Here is a 19487-nt window from a genome sequence, read left to right as displayed (position 1 = left end):
GGTTAACAAAGTTTCGTTTATAGGCTCAATCAACCGTTCTTCGCACTGAGAAGTGAGGCAAGGAAAGGTTCAAGGGTTTCTTTGAAATTTCTACGTCAAACACCAAAACTATCATTTGAGATTAGTTGCATTCTAGGTTGACCATTCCTTTACTTCCGTTTTTACGGTACAGAAAGAGAAACAATCCTCCACGACAGCACAAAGGAAGTGCATACATACAGGTTACACACATCTTTACGTAGTTAATTATGTCAATTGTGTTGTTTTGCGCATCTTCTAGTCATCGATACAATAGTTAAGGAACAAAATGGATGTGCAAATTCTTGCTTCAAAAATATTCATGAGAAAGTTCCCCTAAAAACAATACCCCGTTCTCCTACAAAATGACAAGTTTTGTGAAATTGTGGCAGGTGTGAAGGTGTCTGTCTCGATGCTTTCATTATTTGAGAACGACGTTGAGACTATTGTTAAAATCTGCACACTAAATCCTTAAAATCTACATGCAAAATTGACACTCAATCCAGACTTAGGGCTCTTAAGTGTTCGCTAAATTGTCAAGAGACAGTAATAAAAATACGTTCCTCATTTTAAAGAATTTCAAAGTGCTTGACACGAGGTTAGCATTGCGGCAACTGATGTCGATTTTGAACGTATCCCTCTGGTCGTCTGGAAAGCGAGTTAAGATTAAAGGGGATTAGTAATAAATGGTGCACTGAAGATAATTCTCTTCTGTGCCTCTAGAGTTTGACATCCCTAGCCTTTATTTCCCGCCCCGTCGGCTCCCTCCTGCCGGTGACAGCAGACATGTGCTTCGAAATTGTGCCCTAGCAGCATTTTAGTGAGATGCACAGCCAAAAAAACTCCGCCTGCGTCGTCGCCTCCGCCTTTTCGACTGCTTAATCGTTTCCCCTTCTCTCTGATATGTCCTGTGGCGGAGTGCTTATGAGCCTTTTCTACTCGTTACATCTTTTTTTAAGGGGGGTGCATTAAATTGATTGATTGATTGATTGATTGATTGATTGATTGATTGATTGATTGATTGATTGATTGATTGATTGATTGATTGATTGATTGATTGATTGATTGATTGATTGATTGATTGATTGATTGATTGATTGATTGATTGATTGCTATTGGTCTCCCCTTTGTAGCGGGGGGATGACATGTCATCTTATCAAAAAGGACTAATATACCTATGTTTTATACTCGAACTGCTGCTCACTATGTTTTATATTCGAACCGGGCGAATTGCTGCTTCACTGCATGGCATTACCCTCGTGCACTGGCGACAAGTAACCGAAAGGGCCATTACATTCTGACCTTTTCAAACCGGTGATATTGAGCTGGTCTTACGGTCATTGTATTGTCTCGATCAAAAGCAGGGCTTCACCTATAAACCCTAATCCCAAATAAAACATCTTCCCGCTCACAACCACGAGGGGGAAGGGGCGGTGTAAAATTGTTTCAGGGACACACTGGTTGGCACGACACACGAGATTCCTACACAAGTTGCTGTTCTTCTGTGCTCCAGTCGCAGCGGCCATCAACATCACTACGCCATGCGATGGCGCTGCGCGTTGCTTTCTGTGGCCTGGCTTCACGGCGTGGCGTGCATGAAGCTCTTGCGTGCCGTCGGTGACAAAAGTGGGGTGCCCACGGTGCCACCGCTGCACGGTGCCAACGATGATGACGAGTACTACCTCGAGGACACGGGCGAGAAAGAGTACTACTATTACGACCAGGACGAGTACTACGAATACTTCCAGGGTGAGCAACGCGCCAGTGCTATGCCCCGCCTCCTCAGTCGAACGAGTGCTCACTTTTAGGATGCTTGAGCATTTCTACTTGGATTCAACGAGTAATCTGTCCGTCTGTCGCGCTTCGCGTGAAACACTTTCTCCACATACGACAATGCTATTAATAAATAGCCCTTACGCCTTCAAAATTCGTTATACTTCTCCTCAAAGATTTCTTATTAGCAATGCATTTGTGTGCAGTAGTAAAGCCGACTTTAAAGAGGCTCCGTATAAAGGGTTCAGTGGGGATACACGGGGGTTTTATGAAGGTATTTAAGGGCCATCATACTTTGAAATCAGGCTTCCTATTTTGCCCCTAAAATGTCTTCTCAGCGAATAATTTGTAATGAAGCCGGCTTCAAAGAGTCTCGGTATACAGCGCTCTATATCGATACACGGAGTCTTGTGGAGGTGTGTAATAAAAGGCTCTTGGCACTTTTGATTTTGATGTCAGAATTCTTATATGACACCTGTAAAAGTGTTTTCCAGCAATAAATTTGTGTATGGCTCGTGAAGACAATTTTAGAGGAGCTCGTTGTATATAAAAGTGGCGTAAGCATTTATCGGACAAGTACCGCTTATGAGTTTCTGCAATTTTTTTGCTGACACGCTTTTGCTCAGCGGACTACTGACTGCACAAACCCATCGCTTTGGTTATAATCAAACTCACTAACCGCAGTAAGCGAGAGTCATTCAAATAAAGTTAACACCCAGAGCTTCATCTCCCTCGTACGGTTATGACTTGCCTTTGAAGAAAAATAAGCTGGGTCGTGGAAAGCGCGGTAGATTTTTGTAGCATCATATACTTTAATCCACGTCATCTTCTATTTCTACTATTTAGCCGACGTTTGAAGCCTCGTTTAGTTAAAGCACATATACTCTTTACGCCTACCCGCGACAGAAAGCCGCCTCCCCTTACAAAAATGCTTTTTTACATTCTGTAGACGTTCTGTTGACATCCTACCAACTTTATTGCTATCCTACATACTCTTACATTCTATTGACAGTCGTCTGTAAAAAGTCTACTGAATGTATGTTGACACCCGTCTGTTGACTGTTGTATGTAGAAAGTCTACTTAATTCACGTTGACATTTGTCTGTTGACGGTTGTATATAGAAAGTCTACCTCATTTTTGTTGACATTTGTCTGTTGACGAGCTTCTGTAGGATGACCACTAAAAGTGTTTTGACACGCTTTGTCTCAAGTTGAATTTAACGCAAACATCTTTTTCCTTCGTCCTGGAGTCCTATTTCAATTAATTCATATTGGTTTTTGCTAAATACCAGGACAGGTTCACAATATTTGGGGACCAACTATTTACTTGACTTTAACCAAATTACGTTACTTTGTTTGAATCAGGTTTTAAACACACACACACACACACACACACACACACACACACACACACACACACACACACACACACACACACACACACACACACACACACACACACACACACACACACACACACACACACACACACACACACACACACACACACACACACACACACACACACACACACACACACACACACACACACACACACACACACACACACACACACACACACACACACACACACACACACACACACACACACACACACACACACACACACACACACACACACACACACACACACACACACACACACACACACACACACACACACACACACACACACACACACACACACACACACACACACACACACACACACACACACACACACACACACACACACACACACACACACACACACACACACACACACACACACACACACACACACACACACACACACACACACACACACACACACACACACACACACACACACACACACACACACACACACACACACACACACACACACACACACACACACACACACACACACACACACACACACACACACACACACACACACACACACACACACACACACACACACACACACACACACACACACACACACACACACACACACACACACACACACACACACACACACACACACACACACACACACACACACACACACACACACACACACACACACACACACACACACACACACACACACACACACACACACACACACACACACACACACACACACACACACACACACACACACACACACACACACACACACACACACACACACACACACACACACACACACACACACACACACACACACACACACACACACACACACACACACACACACACACACACACACACACACACACACACACACACACACACACACACACACACACACACACACACACACACACACACACACACACACACACACACACACACACACACACACACACACACACACACACACACACACACACACACACACACACACACACACACACACACACACACACACACACACACACACACACACACACACACACACACACACACACACACACACACACACACACACACACACACACACACACACACACACACACACACACACACACACACACACACACACACACACACACACACACACACACACACACACACACACACACACACACACACACACACACACACACACACACACACACACACACACACACACACACACACACACACACACACACACACACACACACACACACACACACACACACACACACACACACACACACACACACACACACACACACACACACACACACACACACACACACACACACACACACACACACACACACACACACACACACACACACACACACACACACACACACACACACACACACACACACACACACACACACACACACACACACACACACACACACACACACACACACACACACACACACACACACACACACACACACACACACACACACACACACACACACACACACACACACACACACACACACACACACACACACACACACACACACACACACACACACACACACACACACACACACACACACACACACACACACACACACACACACACACACACACACACACACACACACACACACACACACACACACACACACACACACACACACACACACACACACACACACACACACACACACACACACACACACACACACACACACACACACACACACACACACACACACACACACACACACACACACACACACACACACACACACACACACACACACACACACACACACACACACACACACACACACACACACACACACACACACACACACACACACACACACACACACACACACACACACACACACACACACACACACACACACACACACACACACACACACACACACACACACACACACACACACACACACACACACACACACACACACACACACACACACACACACACACACACACACACACACACACACACACACACACACACACACACACACACACACACACACACACACACACACACACACACACACACACACACACACACACACACACACACTGTCTCTCTCTCTCTCTGTGAGCAGTGAGCAGTGACGGGGGTCCCGCACAACGCCACTCGCCGCGGTATGTAACGTACTCGAAGCTCACCCATGGAGTCTCCGGACATTGCGAGCCCCTAAACAGCTCCGCTGTTGAAAAATTTGCAGAAACGCCGAAGTGTGAATTGTCATAGCCGTTCTGGTAAAACCAACTCTAAAAGTCGACTGCGCTAACTAACTACAAATACATTGCTCAAAACACAGTTTTCCAGCCGCCACATCAGCTGTCTGATGTCAAAACGAGAAGACCGAAGCGCCTTTTCATAAATATCTTTGTTAGAGCGTATGATGCGTTTCTTTTTTTTTTAATGAGTCAGATCCACCTAAAGCGAATTTGAGAAATAAGCGGAAGTTTGTTATCGGACCTAAATGCAACGCTGTCGAAGTTATTATATATGTTTTACCCGTCAGCTCGGGGAAGTTTATGGACACAAGTATTTAAAACTTATGCGGTGAATTTCAGCAAAACAACACCCACGAAACAGTCCGAACAGTCAAGCCAAAAGCAAGCTCCCATTGTGCAGATGGATTTGGCTCATTTTGATCCGTTAAAAAACCGGATCTGACTCATTTTCGATACAAAATACGATCTGCGTACACGTATGCAGGGAAACTGTCTTACCTATTTTCTTGCCACCTCTTTTTTTAGGAGAAAGTTGGCGAGTTTTGCTTGACACTGCAGTTTTATCTGACCTAGTTTTGATTTGCGGATCTGGCTCATTTCGAAAAAAAAATAAAAAGCCTCGTATGCATCCTTATGAATTCACCGAGGCATTCACCGAACCTCTTTATAGTCGGCTTCATTCCTACACCAAGAAGCACTGCTAAGAAGGCACTTTTCTAGCAGCAATATAAGGAGTCTTAGAGCAAAGTGTGAAGGCCCTAGCGCCTTTTATTAAGCACCTCCAAAAAGCTCTCATGCCCCTATTCCTCCTCCTCATCATCATCATCTTTTTCTTCAGCCTACTCAGGTCCAATGCAGCACGAATGCCTCTCCCACTGACCTCCAATCGCTCCTGTCCTGTGCTGCTCGAGTCCACAGTTTACTCCCGAAGCTCTGTATTTCATCCCTCCATCGTGTTATTGCCCTTCCCCTTCTTCTAGACCCGCCTCTTGGCATCCACTCTGTTACCCTAATTGTCCACCGGTTGTCGGCTCGTCTCTCTACATGGGCAGCCCAAGCGCATTTCTTTTTCTTTATTTGAACAATGATATCTTCTGCTCTACTGTGTTCTCTGATCCAGGTAGCTCGTTTCCTGTCCCTGAGTTTTTTTCCTAACATTATTCGTTCCGTGACCCGTTGAACCGACCTGGGTTTGCTTTCTAGTTGTTTAGTAAAGCGCCATGTTTCAGCTCCGTACGTCGTAACCGGCAGTATGCACCGGCTATATATTTTTCTTTTGAGTGATATAGGTAGCTTACTTTTTATTATTTGGGAGTTCTTGTGAGTGCTTCCCAACCCATACATATTCTGCGCCGGATTTCTCTCTCGTGGTTGGGATCAGCACTAACCATCTGTACAAGGTAGTTATATTCTTTTACTTCTTCTAGCGTTTCGTTTCCCAAGCAGAAGAGGACGTTTTTGGCATGCCGATTCCTCATTACTTTCGATTTATTCATATTTATTTTTAGCCCCACAACCGTGCTTTCTGATTGTAGTTCCTCAAACATTGCTTGCATGCGTTCTGCAGTCTCACTCAGCACTGCTATGTCGTCTGCAAACCTCAAATGGCTCAAGTATTCCCCGTTTATCCTTAATCCCATGTTTTCCCAATGAAGCTTTCTAAGTATTCCCTCCATAAATGGTGTGAATAGTTTTGGCGATATGGCATCTCCCTGTCGTACTACCTTTCGGAACGGAAATTTATCGCTTTGCTTGTGGAGGGTTATCCTGCCCGTGCATTCCTTATATATGTCTGCTAGAAGTCTTATGTAGGTTTCCTCTATTCCCTGGTCTTTTAGTGCATCTAGCACGGCTGCGGTGAGTACGGAATCAAACGCTTTCTCATAATCTATAAATGCCATGTAAAGGGGTTTAGTGTACTCTTCGGATTTTTCTATCACTTGATTGACGACATGGATGTGATCCATGGTTGAGTACCCTTTCCTAAACCCAAATTATTTGCCACATTATTACGCGCCATTTATCGATGATGATTGCTATTGTTTTCCCCTTTGAAGCGGGGTGATGACATGTCATCTTACTAAAAAAGATTAATACACCTATGCTTTATACTCTTGGTTAATACTAGCGCTGCTTAGGGCTGGCACAAAAAGCTTATTAGGCACAAAATACTTTTTTTTTTCCTGTTACAGGTGGTAACTGGCCTAAGCAACACGCTTTAGGGTCGGCTTCACCTCTTTGCAGAAATGCATTGCTGCAAAGACACGTTTTGTAGGAGGAGGAGTCAAACGAGAATATGAAGACTTTGGGGCCTTTTTATTAGTACGACTTGCGTATGTGGCGAGTATGTGAGAGATACAGAGGTGCAGACGGACAGCCAGGTTTCCTCGTGTGTCCACAAAGAAATGATGCGCGTTTAAAAAGAGAGACTGGGTATTGTGCTTTTTTATAAACAGACTGAATGGTACAAAAGTCAAGCACCTGTGCAGGGGCTCAGTGCCTATTCGAGTGAAGAGCTTGAACTACAATGTTAGCGCTGCTGATTCCTCTTGGAATGTGGGGACATGTACAGCCCTTTCTAGTGGGGTAATTCAAGCGTTAAAAGCATTCAGTCAAGATGAATTGACAGATAGTATCGATGAATGAATGAATGAATTTATTGACAAGGAAAAGGAAAGGAAAGACCACCAGCAGGCGTAAATTGTCACACCTAGGGGTGGACACCGGAACGCCTGCTGGTGTGGGAGTTGGGGCAGGGGTGAGATATTCATAGAGAGGAGAGACAGAGGATAGCAGTGACATATTTACAGAAGACATGGGAGAGAGGGGAATATTTACAAGTTAACGCACACTCGCACACGCACACATAACATCTGGTCCACAAGAGGGAAGAAAAAAAAAGAAAAAAAAAGTCTAGACGCACAGTCACTGGGTCCACAGTCACAGGGAGTGTAGCGCCAGGCGGAGCCCAGAGGCGTCCAGGTATCCGCCCAGCGCCCCATGGACGCTGTCCCTCTCCCTGGTGTTGCCCGGTGGCCATAGGAGCTAAATTGTATAATCTTAAATAATAATGTTAAGAATGGAAGGTAGGTGGCAGAGGTGAATCCAGGGCTTCGGGGGCTTATGAGGCTTCAGATACACCCGCCCCCCCCCCCCCTCCCCCCACCCCCCTATCCCTAAAATGGGAACACTAAATTTCAAGCGGGGAGTTTATAAAAAACGGAACGTAAGCACTGTTATGGTTATCTGTTCCGAATACAGTTGTGGGACGGAGGGCTGATGTGAGAGCCGTAGTGACCGAAAATTAGGATAAACCGTATGTATGCGTACTTGGTATAGATCAGGGTGCATTTACCACTCACAAATAATAAGGAGAACGCTACCCGTGCTAGCATGGCATACGCTTCGAGCTTAGCGATTGCTGCGCCGCCCACCGCCGCTTTTCCGCGGCGCTTACAGGATAAGCGCTGTGTGGCTAATCGGTGTTCATGCAGTGTTTTGGTTCTCTTTTGCTTCCTTTTTCCATTCGGCGCCCTAAACAACTTGTTAAGGTGATGTCTGTAAGCAAATAGTACGTCAGGGCACTTCAAAAAACAGATGCGTCCTGATAGAGTGCTCGAACACCAACAAGAGCTATCTGGGGAGGCGTAGTGCGTGCTTCTTCGCCGCTCTTACGGGCGTCGGCGATGGCAGCAGCATATCCGGGAAGGCGTAGTGCGCGCTTCTTCGCCGCTCTTACGGGCGTCGGCGATGGCAGCAGCATATCACCCCTGTCACCTCTGCATACGTCAGGCACAAGTGAAATCTATTGTCGCCTCGTTTAAACCTGATACTGGCACAATGAGAGGTTGGTTTCTTTTGCAGCTTGGGCAACGAATGCGGCCTTGTTTCGAATATATGCTTCGTAGAAAAATATGTTTCGGGGATGTGATTACCCAATACCTGACAATAACTTGTGCCTCTTATGGGCATATAAACCCCGCGATAATGTTAGGAAGCCTGCGCGCCGTTAAATATTCGCCCGCTTACTCCTTATAGCAAGAACTAAGGAAAGATAATGAAACCCCAGGACGCGTGTTGGATTCCCGGCCACGGCGGCCGCTTTTCTCGTGGAAGCGAAAGCAAAAACGTCCGTGTGTTCGAGATTTCGACGCACGTTAAAGATCCCCAGGTGGTCAAAATTAATCCGGAGCACTCCACTATGGCGCGCCTCATCGCCTGTGTGGCGTCGGCGCGTTAAGCCCCACAATCAATCAATCAATTTAATGAAACCACGGAAAAATAAATGGTCTTAAAGGAGCACTGACACCAATTTTCGGCGTTAATATAATTGCACAGTTCGCTTCCTTCACTCAACAGAATACCCTGGCTGAAATATGAGCGGCCTGCGACGCGGAGAACACAGTTCAATTGGATCTCATTTATCGTGCCGACGGAGCAGCGCGCGGAGCGGCACTCAGCAAATGGACATCAGCGTGACATCACTCCAGGAGAGGAAAAAGAAGTGACGCGACAGCGCTCGTCAAAAACTCGTGACGTCACTTCACGCGCGCGGCCCCACGAGCGGCGAGCGAGCGCAACACCCTCTCAAGCGGGCGCCGGTGACGTCCGCACAAAGCGGTGAGGTCAAACCGGGAGGCTGTCATATGCGCCGTTCGGGATGAAAGCGCGGGAATTTGAAACAAACGATTTTCAGGCCGTTCAATGTAATTAACTATCGCGCGCTGCAGTATTTGAAGTGCTGTTTCAAAGTGCTGCTTCAGGTTCGCCAGACCATTAAGCATCGATAAAAGCAATAAAAGTGTAACATAAAATTTTCTTGTCAGTGCTCCTTTAAAGTCAGGAAGAAAAAGATAGCTCGTACGGGAATAAAAAAAAGCCCAGTGCAGCTTCGGAAATGCTAAAGATGTTCGACTAAACTTACTCCAGGTATGACTCTTCAGGCCAACTATATGAGAAATCCATTTCGATAGGAGGGAGGGGGGGGGGGGGGGGGAGGAGGAGGGGGCACAGTTACCTTTGCGTAAAAATGCGGAAGCGAAATCAAGGAATCGTCGTTTTAGTGTTCACGCACACAAGCTGCACGTTCACTTTCCTTGTCTTTCGACTTCAACGAAGAGCTGATCACTCGGCGGACGCGTATTTTGAAGTATGCAGGGTAGGCAGTTCATCAGCGATACAAGGTGTGGTTGGAAGAGTGTGGTATCTGATGAGGCCCTCTGATTCCAGTTTGTGCTAGGCTCTGCAGGCTCGCTTTGTCATATGACGATGTTTCTAAGAAGCGTTTAGTCGTGGGCGCGGATTACTCTGCAAGCCCATCTCCGCTCTTCTTGCGGAGTGTATATGAATGTTTGCGAGCGCTCACCTCGCGACAAGACAACCCAGCATAATTTTTTTGTCGTGTGCTGATTGCCGAGTGTAATTTTGCATTATCCATCGTACTTCTTTCGTAAAATGTTCGTGAAATTGAGCCCATATATTGACTCGTCCAGGGTAGTGATAAATATCTGAGGTATGATTTTGGCGAGTGTAACTGGCGTGCTGTCAGCTATGGGTGCTCCGCTAGATTTTGTAAACACACAAAACAGATTTACATCGTAGTGTATTACCGTAGCATAACCATCTGAGCAAACGCTGCTTAGGGGGCTGCTAAGCACCGTAAACTGCTGAGCAAACGCTGCTGAGCAAACACTGATAGTAAATTTCAGGGTAGCGGAATTGCAATCAGCTGTACATATATGCCGGTTTCGCAACTCCGGCCTGTGGCACACACCAGGCGCTTATACAGACCGAATGTGCCGCACTAAGATCACGCCAGAACCATTTACACTCTCGTAAATACACCACATTTGCGAACAGAGTGACTGATCCACACAAATACGTATTTCCAACGCATACGAACGGTATCTCATCGTGAACGTGCCCCAAAAGCAGCGGCGACATGTGGGGAGTTGGCCGGCCTCCAGCGGCTGCTTTCAAAACGGGCCACTTGGCGAATTTCAGTGGCGCCCCTAAAGGTATGCTGTAAACTACGTTTGTGGTACATGGGATCAACTGTCGTTGGTGCTTCTTCCTACAAACCTCAGAACTTGGGGTATCGCTGTTAACGTGTCTGCAAGTCTGGAAAGTTTATCTGGAGCTGAAAAAACAACTTACATCAGCACGCTTGGCAATTATTCTTAGATTATGCGACACCTTATGTATGTACGGCAATACTGCAACCTTGCAACCTTCCCTTTCTTTTTGTTATTGCGAACATTTTTTGCCTAGTCTTCATTTTCTTCAACAAACCTTCGGCAACAGACGTTAATAGATATGTAGGATAACCTGCATTAATTGGGCGATTAACCTGATCCATGAAACTAAAGCGCATCATATGAACGCATGACTTAACACGTGAATTTTTCAGCCACAGATTCGCAATTCCTCTTTTAGCCAGTTTCGAATGCGCCGTGGAAGAAAGCAAAAGTGGTCATCTAGGAGTACATTGTAGGGACTGTCCTGAGTGCGAGCCTATCTTCAGTAGCACCGCAATATTGTGTAAAAATAAGCATAAACTGACGAGGGAGATTATTGAGGCTCATAAAATGGCAAAAAAAAAAAAGAAAAGTGTGTAAGCGCCCCTTCTGTCGAGCTATCATAAAAAAAATCAACTACCTAGACGGTCTGTAAGCACATGGTGGCAGTGATGTCGTGGCGGAATTGTTATATTTTATTTTCACATGTTATGTGTCGATTTCTTTGTTGCCTTGATTTATATGCCAGACGTCACAGCAGTAAACTTCAGTTGTTAGTCAGCGCCTGTGTGTCGTGCTCTCCCTATTGTCCTCGTTTCTTGTTTGCGCTGTGAATGCAAGATTATAAACAACAATATGGCGGCGCCCATGAACCATCGAAATGTAAACAAGTGTCACGTGATGCAAACTGACCAATGATCACGGCGGTGGCACGGAAAAATAGGAGACAAGAGTGCGGATACTCTGTAACCTCATCTAGTGACACTAGGTAAACCTAACCTTCCACCCCTCGACCTAAATTGCGAGTTGCGCCACCACTAGGCATTCATGAGCACGAGCGACTTCTCTTCAGTGCGTCGGTTGACTCATTATTATTTTTTCATGCCCTCTTCACCCTATAGTACTGTGTAGCTACGCATAGTCCCGTTTAAGTATGTTGATTCGAAATGGTAACCCGCCGCTGTGCCAAGCTGGCTGAGGCGTTGTGTTGCTGAGCCCACGGTTCGATCACAGCAGCGGCGGCCGTTGCTCTTACAGATGCGAGAAACGAAAGTGCCCGTGTGTTGAGATTTTGACCCAAGGTGGCAAAAATAAATCCGGAGCACTCAACTACAGCACGCCTTATAATCTGTGTGTAGTTTGTAGCTTCGGCGCATTAAAACCTCTCGAAATTTGAATTTGAGTCGGGAAGTTTCACAAAAAATCAAAGTATGGCGTTATGGCTCACCATTAAGAATCTGCGACATAAGGACTTGCTCAATGTAGACCACTAGAGCACGTCAGAGGCAGACGAAAACTGATACATTAAACATGCCCATTCACATCGGTGATTCAAATTTTAATTTCTCTTCTCCTTTTCCTTTTCAGACCGAAAGCCCATTTCATCTTTGCGCAATCGTCGATGGAACAGGTTGGCCAGAAGAATCCGGCGCTTGGTTCAGACAGGTTAGTAAACAAGTTGAATTAAATATGCAAAATAATGCTTTGATACAAGTTGAAAAATTGTAAGCTTGCTTTGTGTAGAGTGAAAGCACACAGTTCAGCACTCGTGCAAACAGGTTCTCGTTCTTTGCATGCACTGTTGGCGTTCTGCAGCAGCCGTACAACAATGCAACGAGACACAACTTGTGAACGTAAAAAATCTATGCGAGAAAAAAATGACCCTGGCCAAGAAGCTGCACAGCGCGGGACCGCGAACCAACAAAACCCGGTCAATGCACTGGCGAAAAGTTTGCAGGTAATCCCACAAACATGCCTTAAGTTATGGTGGCCACACTATGGGAAGGGGGGGGGGTTACATCCGGGAAAGCGTTCCCGCCGGGCTCCGCCCCTCCGTCATGTGTGGTAGCGTGGTGGTCGAGCGGCCAGCAAAAGTTGCTGCCTTGGTGTTGACGACAAGAAGCCGAAGGCAAAATAACTGGCTTGTGCATGGCGAGAGATGAACAAGGATGATAGAGGAACAGCAGCTCTTCCGGGTGAGGTTACGGCAAGACTCGAACAGAGCGACAACAGGGTCTAATGCTGTCAAAAGAAAGTGTTCCGCGCTCGGAAGCACCGCGTATTGATCCCCGAAGCGCTAGCGGTCAAACAGTTGTCCTAGTGCTTTCGCACGCGGCCCGAACACAGTTCAGACACACTCGAGCACTCAAATTTCCCGAGTTCTTGAAGGCCGGAAGTAGCGGCGTACGTTGAGCCTGAGAGGGGGGAAGAAGAGATCTCGGCGAGCGGCATCCGCTGGCAGGTGCATGTCTCTGCATGAACAGTTTAGTTTGTATTTGTATTTTGCAACTGCCGCGGCTCGAGTCATTGCTGGCGGGGACTACCTCGACACGATGATGATGATGATTATTGCTATTGGTTTCCCCTTTGAAGCGGGGTGATGACATGTCATCTTACCAAAAAGGACTAATATAACCATGTTTTACACTCTTGGTTTAATACTAGCGCTGCTTCCGGCACTAAAGCTTATTAGGCCCGAAATACTTTTTTCCCTGTTACAGGTGGTAACTGTCCTAGGCAATATTCCCTTCTCTGCTTTTCGTCCACCAGCATTCTAATCTTCTTTTCGTCCCCTCGACAGCCTCGAAGTTAACTTCCTCTCTGATACCCTTAAATCCTAGGGCTTCTGGAAGCCCAATATTCCCTTCATGTAGATTTGGATGGATACCCTCACATTCTAACACTATGTGCCGCATAGTTTCTGTTTCTTTTCCGCAGACCACACATACCCCATCATTTTGTGAATACTTCCCCACAAAACTCTTAGTTCGCAGGCAACCTGCTCTAGCCTCAAAAAGCAAAGCACTGCCCTGGGAATTATCGTAGAAATTTTCCTTTCTGATGTTCAATTTCTCAGCCCTGTACATCTCTAACGACGTTTTAGCTTCCATTTTTCCCTCCATTTATTCGTTTCAATCTGCCTTGCCTCTTTTTTTATGATGATGATGATGATTTCTATTGGTTTCCCATTTGTATCGGGGTGATGACATGTCATCTTACCAAAAAAGACTAATATACCTATGTTTTACACTTTTGGTTCAATACTAGCGCTGCTTAGGGCAGGCACAGAAAGCTTATTAGGCACAGAATACTTTTTTTTTCCTGTTACAAGTGGTAACTGTCCTAGGCAATATTCCCCTCTCTGCTTTTCGTCCACCAGCATTCTAATCTTCTTTTCGTCCCCTCGACAGCCTTGAAGTTAACTTCCTCTGTGATACCTTTAAATCATAGGGCTTCTGACAGCCCAATATTCCCTTCCTGTAGATTTGGATGGATACCCTCACATTCTAGCACGATGTGCCGCATAGTTTCTGTTTCTTTTCCGCAGACCACGCATACCCCATCATTTTGTGAATACTTCCCCACAAAACTCTTAGTTCGCAGGCAACCTGCTCTAGCCTCAAAAAGCAAAGCACTGCCCTGGGAATTATCGCAGAAATTTTCCTTTCTGATGTTCATCTTCTCAGCCCTGTACATCTCTAACGACGTTTTGGCTTCCATTTTTTCCCTCCATTTATTCGTTTCAATCTGCCTTGCCTCTTTTTTGGTTACCTTGGCTGTTTTGGATTCCCCACTGTTCTTTCCGTATTTCATCGTTAGCCTTCTAGTCTTTCTTAACCACTGCGTGTCCACGCTTTGGTTTTCGAGGAAGGCGGGCTTTCCGCAAGGCACAGGTGCACTACACGAAACCTGGAGCACGCGCGAACAGGGAGCACGCGCGAAACCTGGAGCACGCGCGCTGAATCGTAACAGCGGATAAGACGGGAGAGGCAGTTGATGTGGCAGGATCGGTAGAATACTATCCTCTTCTACGTTTCAGTTTCCCGTTAAGGTCATTTCTATATTTCGCGGGTTCTCGTGGAGCGTGCAGACAGGGTGTTCTAAGTCAGTCCAAGACCCAAGAACCATGACCTATTTTTAAATAAAAATAATTTATTCTTACGATGCAGCCACTGGTTATTTTTTAGGACATTTTGATGCCATTTTGTTTCTGACGCTTACGTGGTTGAATTTTAAAAAAAAGAGTACCCAAAGAGGTTATTAAAAAATTGATAAATAATGTTTTGTACTGAAGCCATTTTATATTGTAATCGAAGTCATTACTTTTTTAACACCATTTGTTTTTTACTGTAGAAACCTCGTTTTTAAATTGCACAAGTTTTAAGCAGTACTGTGAAAACTAAAAATTTGCAGGTTTGAAATGTTAAAACAAATATTTCGTTTCTGGTCACTCTAAATTTTTTGTCAACGGGCCCCTAACTATAATGCATAAAATATTTTGAGGGTGCAAAAAAAAACCTCTGACACTAAGAAAAATTGTTGAGAGCACCTCGGCATCTTTTCAACCCCGAAATTCACCCAGTAGCAAACCAAGTAAAAATGTATGAGCTGGTGGACTTCGTACACTGAATTATTCAACATCAAACGAACAAACAAACAACAAACACCGCCCTCAAAAGTTTCAAAGTCGGAAAGACGCATTTCCTCAGGTGCCCGAAGGTCCACCAGTGCGCGCTGATTGCAGTTGGACATTCTAAGTGGTTTAACTATATATAACTATGGTTTAACTACAAATCCAATATAACGTCATCTTCACGACAACATGGACAGCCTACAGGGTACATTTCGACCCTCCGCGGTGTCTATGTGAGTGTGGCGTTAGTCTCCTGAGGACGAGGTCGTGGAATTCCATCCCGACCGCTACGACTTAAAAAGTATAGTTTTTCTCGGGCAACCTAAAGGCGAAAATGTTGGTCTGTTTGGCTGTCACTCCAATCAACTACTCGTCGCCCGGCCGCTGCCGAGGACGGACGCATTCAGTGAACCTCCGCAATATCACCCGCTTTAACAGCGGAGCTGTTGTCTCTGGGCATAATTCTGCCGTTGCAGAACAAATACCAAGAAAATGACGAGCGCTCGTGAGCGCTTGCCTCGCGGCGACCGCTGAGCGTCCCCGGCACGCGCAGTGGCCTTCTCGAGCGAGAAAATGGCGAGCGCCGGTGAGCGCGTGCCTCGCGGCGACCGCCGAGTACCCGGCTCATGCAGTGGCTTTAGCAAAAGAAAAACTCCTACTGCTAAAGATCGAAAGACACCCTGGGAGAGGTCATCACGGCCACAGCAATTTCTAGAAGCCATTATGGATAATTGGAGACATGACTGCAAGTGTGGCACTCCTTCTCGAGACCACCTGCAGAGCCCGCCGCCGCTGTCTCGAGTTGATGACGAAAAGCTGGTGGAAGTGGTGGAAGTCTACAATGCGGAGGATGACTTTGCATCCACCCCTCGCCGCCAAGACGACGAAGACCTCTTCGATGCACATTACGACAATTACTAGCACGGCAACTATGTAAATAAACAATGATACTGAAAGTTAACTGTGTCCGGCAATGCTAGCTTTCAACAGTTTCGCCATTGAAGTCTTGTGCTGAGTGCAAGTTTTCCTGAATGTTCTTTTTTTTTTCACATCTTTCCAACCCCATACCTTTGCCTCACTTTGTCGCATTTTTATGAAACAAGCGCAAGTCTATCCCTTCAGCCAAGCCAAGACACCGATACTCTGTATTTCTTTATTAAAGCGAAGCTTTAGTGTCTTCACTGATGCCGTTGTACGCCAATACGTTCAGCAGAAAAGCCAACTTTATCTGACGATAGTGATGAATGACCATGGGTCAAGTGAAAGAAAAAAAAAGCGCTCTATGACCTCCATTTTAACATAATTGTAGCCCCCTCCTCGCGATGTAGCAGTAAAGATGACAACTTAAACATCAAAGTCGGACCCTACCTTCCCAATTTTTTTCTTAAAATCAATCACTTTTGACGCTTGAACATCCTCACATCTAACCCAGGCGTAAACGCTCTCAACGCCATAACGTCGAACGAAACCAATTCACAGAAGTACCGCTCGCATAATCCCTACAATCAGGTGCGCCCAACCACACCATTTTCACCATAAAAAGCAGGCGTTTTTCAGCTGAAGAACACAATTTAATATCAGGCGGTCTGTTGAAGCCAGCTCCGCATTCAAAACCACTAGCTTATTGTAATACCTCAATTGTATTCCTCATGGAAGCAGCGAGATCAGAGAAGAGTGTGACGGATAGAACAGGAGAGGAGAGGGGGCTACGTGGCAGGGGCGGCAGAAACGCATTGTCTTTTCACGCAGCGAACCAAGCAAATACACTTGTGCGCATTATTTCGGAGCACATCAGCGATACCCGGGTGGTCTAAATCAATCCGCAGCCTTCCACCATGGGGCACCTCAGAGTCCAGGTGTAGGTGCTTACCTTTAGTATTGATGGACCTTAAACACCGTACGCGTCAAAACTGAAGTCGAATCCAGGCATTTTTCAAAGTCCCGATGTCGATTTTGGTTCGACGAGGAAATGCAGCATATAATTAAAAGCGTCTAGGTGCCAGAGGAGGTCTTCGCGTGTGCCGGCATGCTAGTTGCTTCTGCCTCACAGTTTGTGCCGGCTGGCGATGCGGTCAGAGAGAGTGCTCGGTGCGTAAGATGTCATGAATTATTTCCCAGTAGCTACCAGGTTGACAGTGTTATTTCCGATTAACAGGCTTGTGAACCAGTACGCCGACTGTATATCGGCCATCGTCCCCAGTGGTGAATGTCCAGACGTCGCTTTCAAACTGAAGACGGACGCTCAGCGCAGCGTCCACACCGAGGGGTTCCAAGTGTGCCGCTCCTCCAGTGTCAAGCCCATCGCCTTCCTCATTGTGGGAGCCGTCTGCTTCTATCTCCAAAGGCTTCATCCGGATTAAAGTGACATACTTTATGGCGCACTCACTGCCCGTCAGTGTTTAATTTTTGTGGATCAGGAGGGGAGGTGATTATTGTAGCCCTAATTGCAGCAGAGGTGAACAGCTACTGAGGCCCATTAACATCTATAAAGCAAACACAACACGTTCACATGTTAAAGGGCATGAATGACGGGTAAGTGAAGGTTTGTAGCGACATGTTTGATATATTATAAATATCATTTACATGTATATCTATACTTACCGCAAAAGACGCCCTACCCCCCCCCCCCCAACACGCACACACATTTGCACCAGATCTTCTGGGCACGTAATTAGCCTTCCTTCATTGGACATACCTTCAGCAGGTATATTTTAGTTGTTGGGTACACTCAATGCCGCAGCGTCTAGAGGATGTCATGCAATTTTTTTTTCGTTTATTTATTTATTTATTTATACAGACTAGTCCACTTATAATAATAATAATAATAATAATCAATCAATCAATCAATCAATCAATCAATCAACCTTTATTTTCGGTGCCCAGGAACAACCCTAGGGTCTTGGTACTGGTACACCATATACAAAACATACATAAAAACAAACTAAAATCAAGACAACACAACACCCAAAACCGTATGCATGAAAGAAACAATAAAGTAAAGATAGTTACAGTAATCTCAGAAAGCAAAACAGCAAAAAAAAAAAAAAAAAGAAACAGGAGACCTAGCGTTGCAAGCCATGACACTCGGACAGCGAAATGTTCAAGGCACGTGAAAAACAGGAAATACTCACTGAACATGACAGAGATAAGTTATACGCATAAAACGAAGGTTTCATAATAAAATGTTCGGAAGTTTCAACTTTGAAAGAAGCTCAGCATTACAAGCACTGGCACTCAAACCTACAGAAATTCAAGCAACGCAAAACCAGGAAATGTGAAAACCAAACAAACAAGAACATGATTTGCCTAAAATAAATACGGCACATAAATTTGCAATGACATAAAGGCACTTAAGCTACAACAGTTTT

The 19487-nt window shown here is 45.6% G+C and overlaps 1 protein-coding gene across 1 annotated transcript; it reads left to right on the top strand.

Moving 5' to 3' along the window:
• Positions 1-1559: 1559 nt before the first annotated feature.
• On the top strand, positions 1560-18493 carry LOC144172414 (uncharacterized). The gene is made up of 4 exons (XM_077701139.1): positions 1560-1767; positions 13074-13151; positions 13302-13443; positions 18275-18493. The coding sequence occupies exons 1-4, from the start codon at positions 1560-1562 to the stop codon at positions 18477-18479; spliced, it is 633 nt and encodes a 210-aa protein (XP_077557265.1). The 3' UTR covers positions 18480-18493.
• Positions 18494-19487: the final 994 nt, after the last annotated feature.

The sequence above is a fragment of the Haemaphysalis longicornis genome, unplaced genomic scaffold (assembly GCF_048455015.1).
Source record: "Haemaphysalis longicornis isolate Haplotype H1 unplaced genomic scaffold, Haemaphysalis longicornis Haplotype H1 scaffold_1, whole genome shotgun sequence".
NCBI classification, from domain to species: domain Eukaryota; kingdom Metazoa; phylum Arthropoda; class Arachnida; order Ixodida; family Ixodidae; genus Haemaphysalis; species Haemaphysalis longicornis.
Note: the sequence above shows the minus strand (reverse complement) of the source record. Positions and strands in the feature narration are given on the sequence as shown.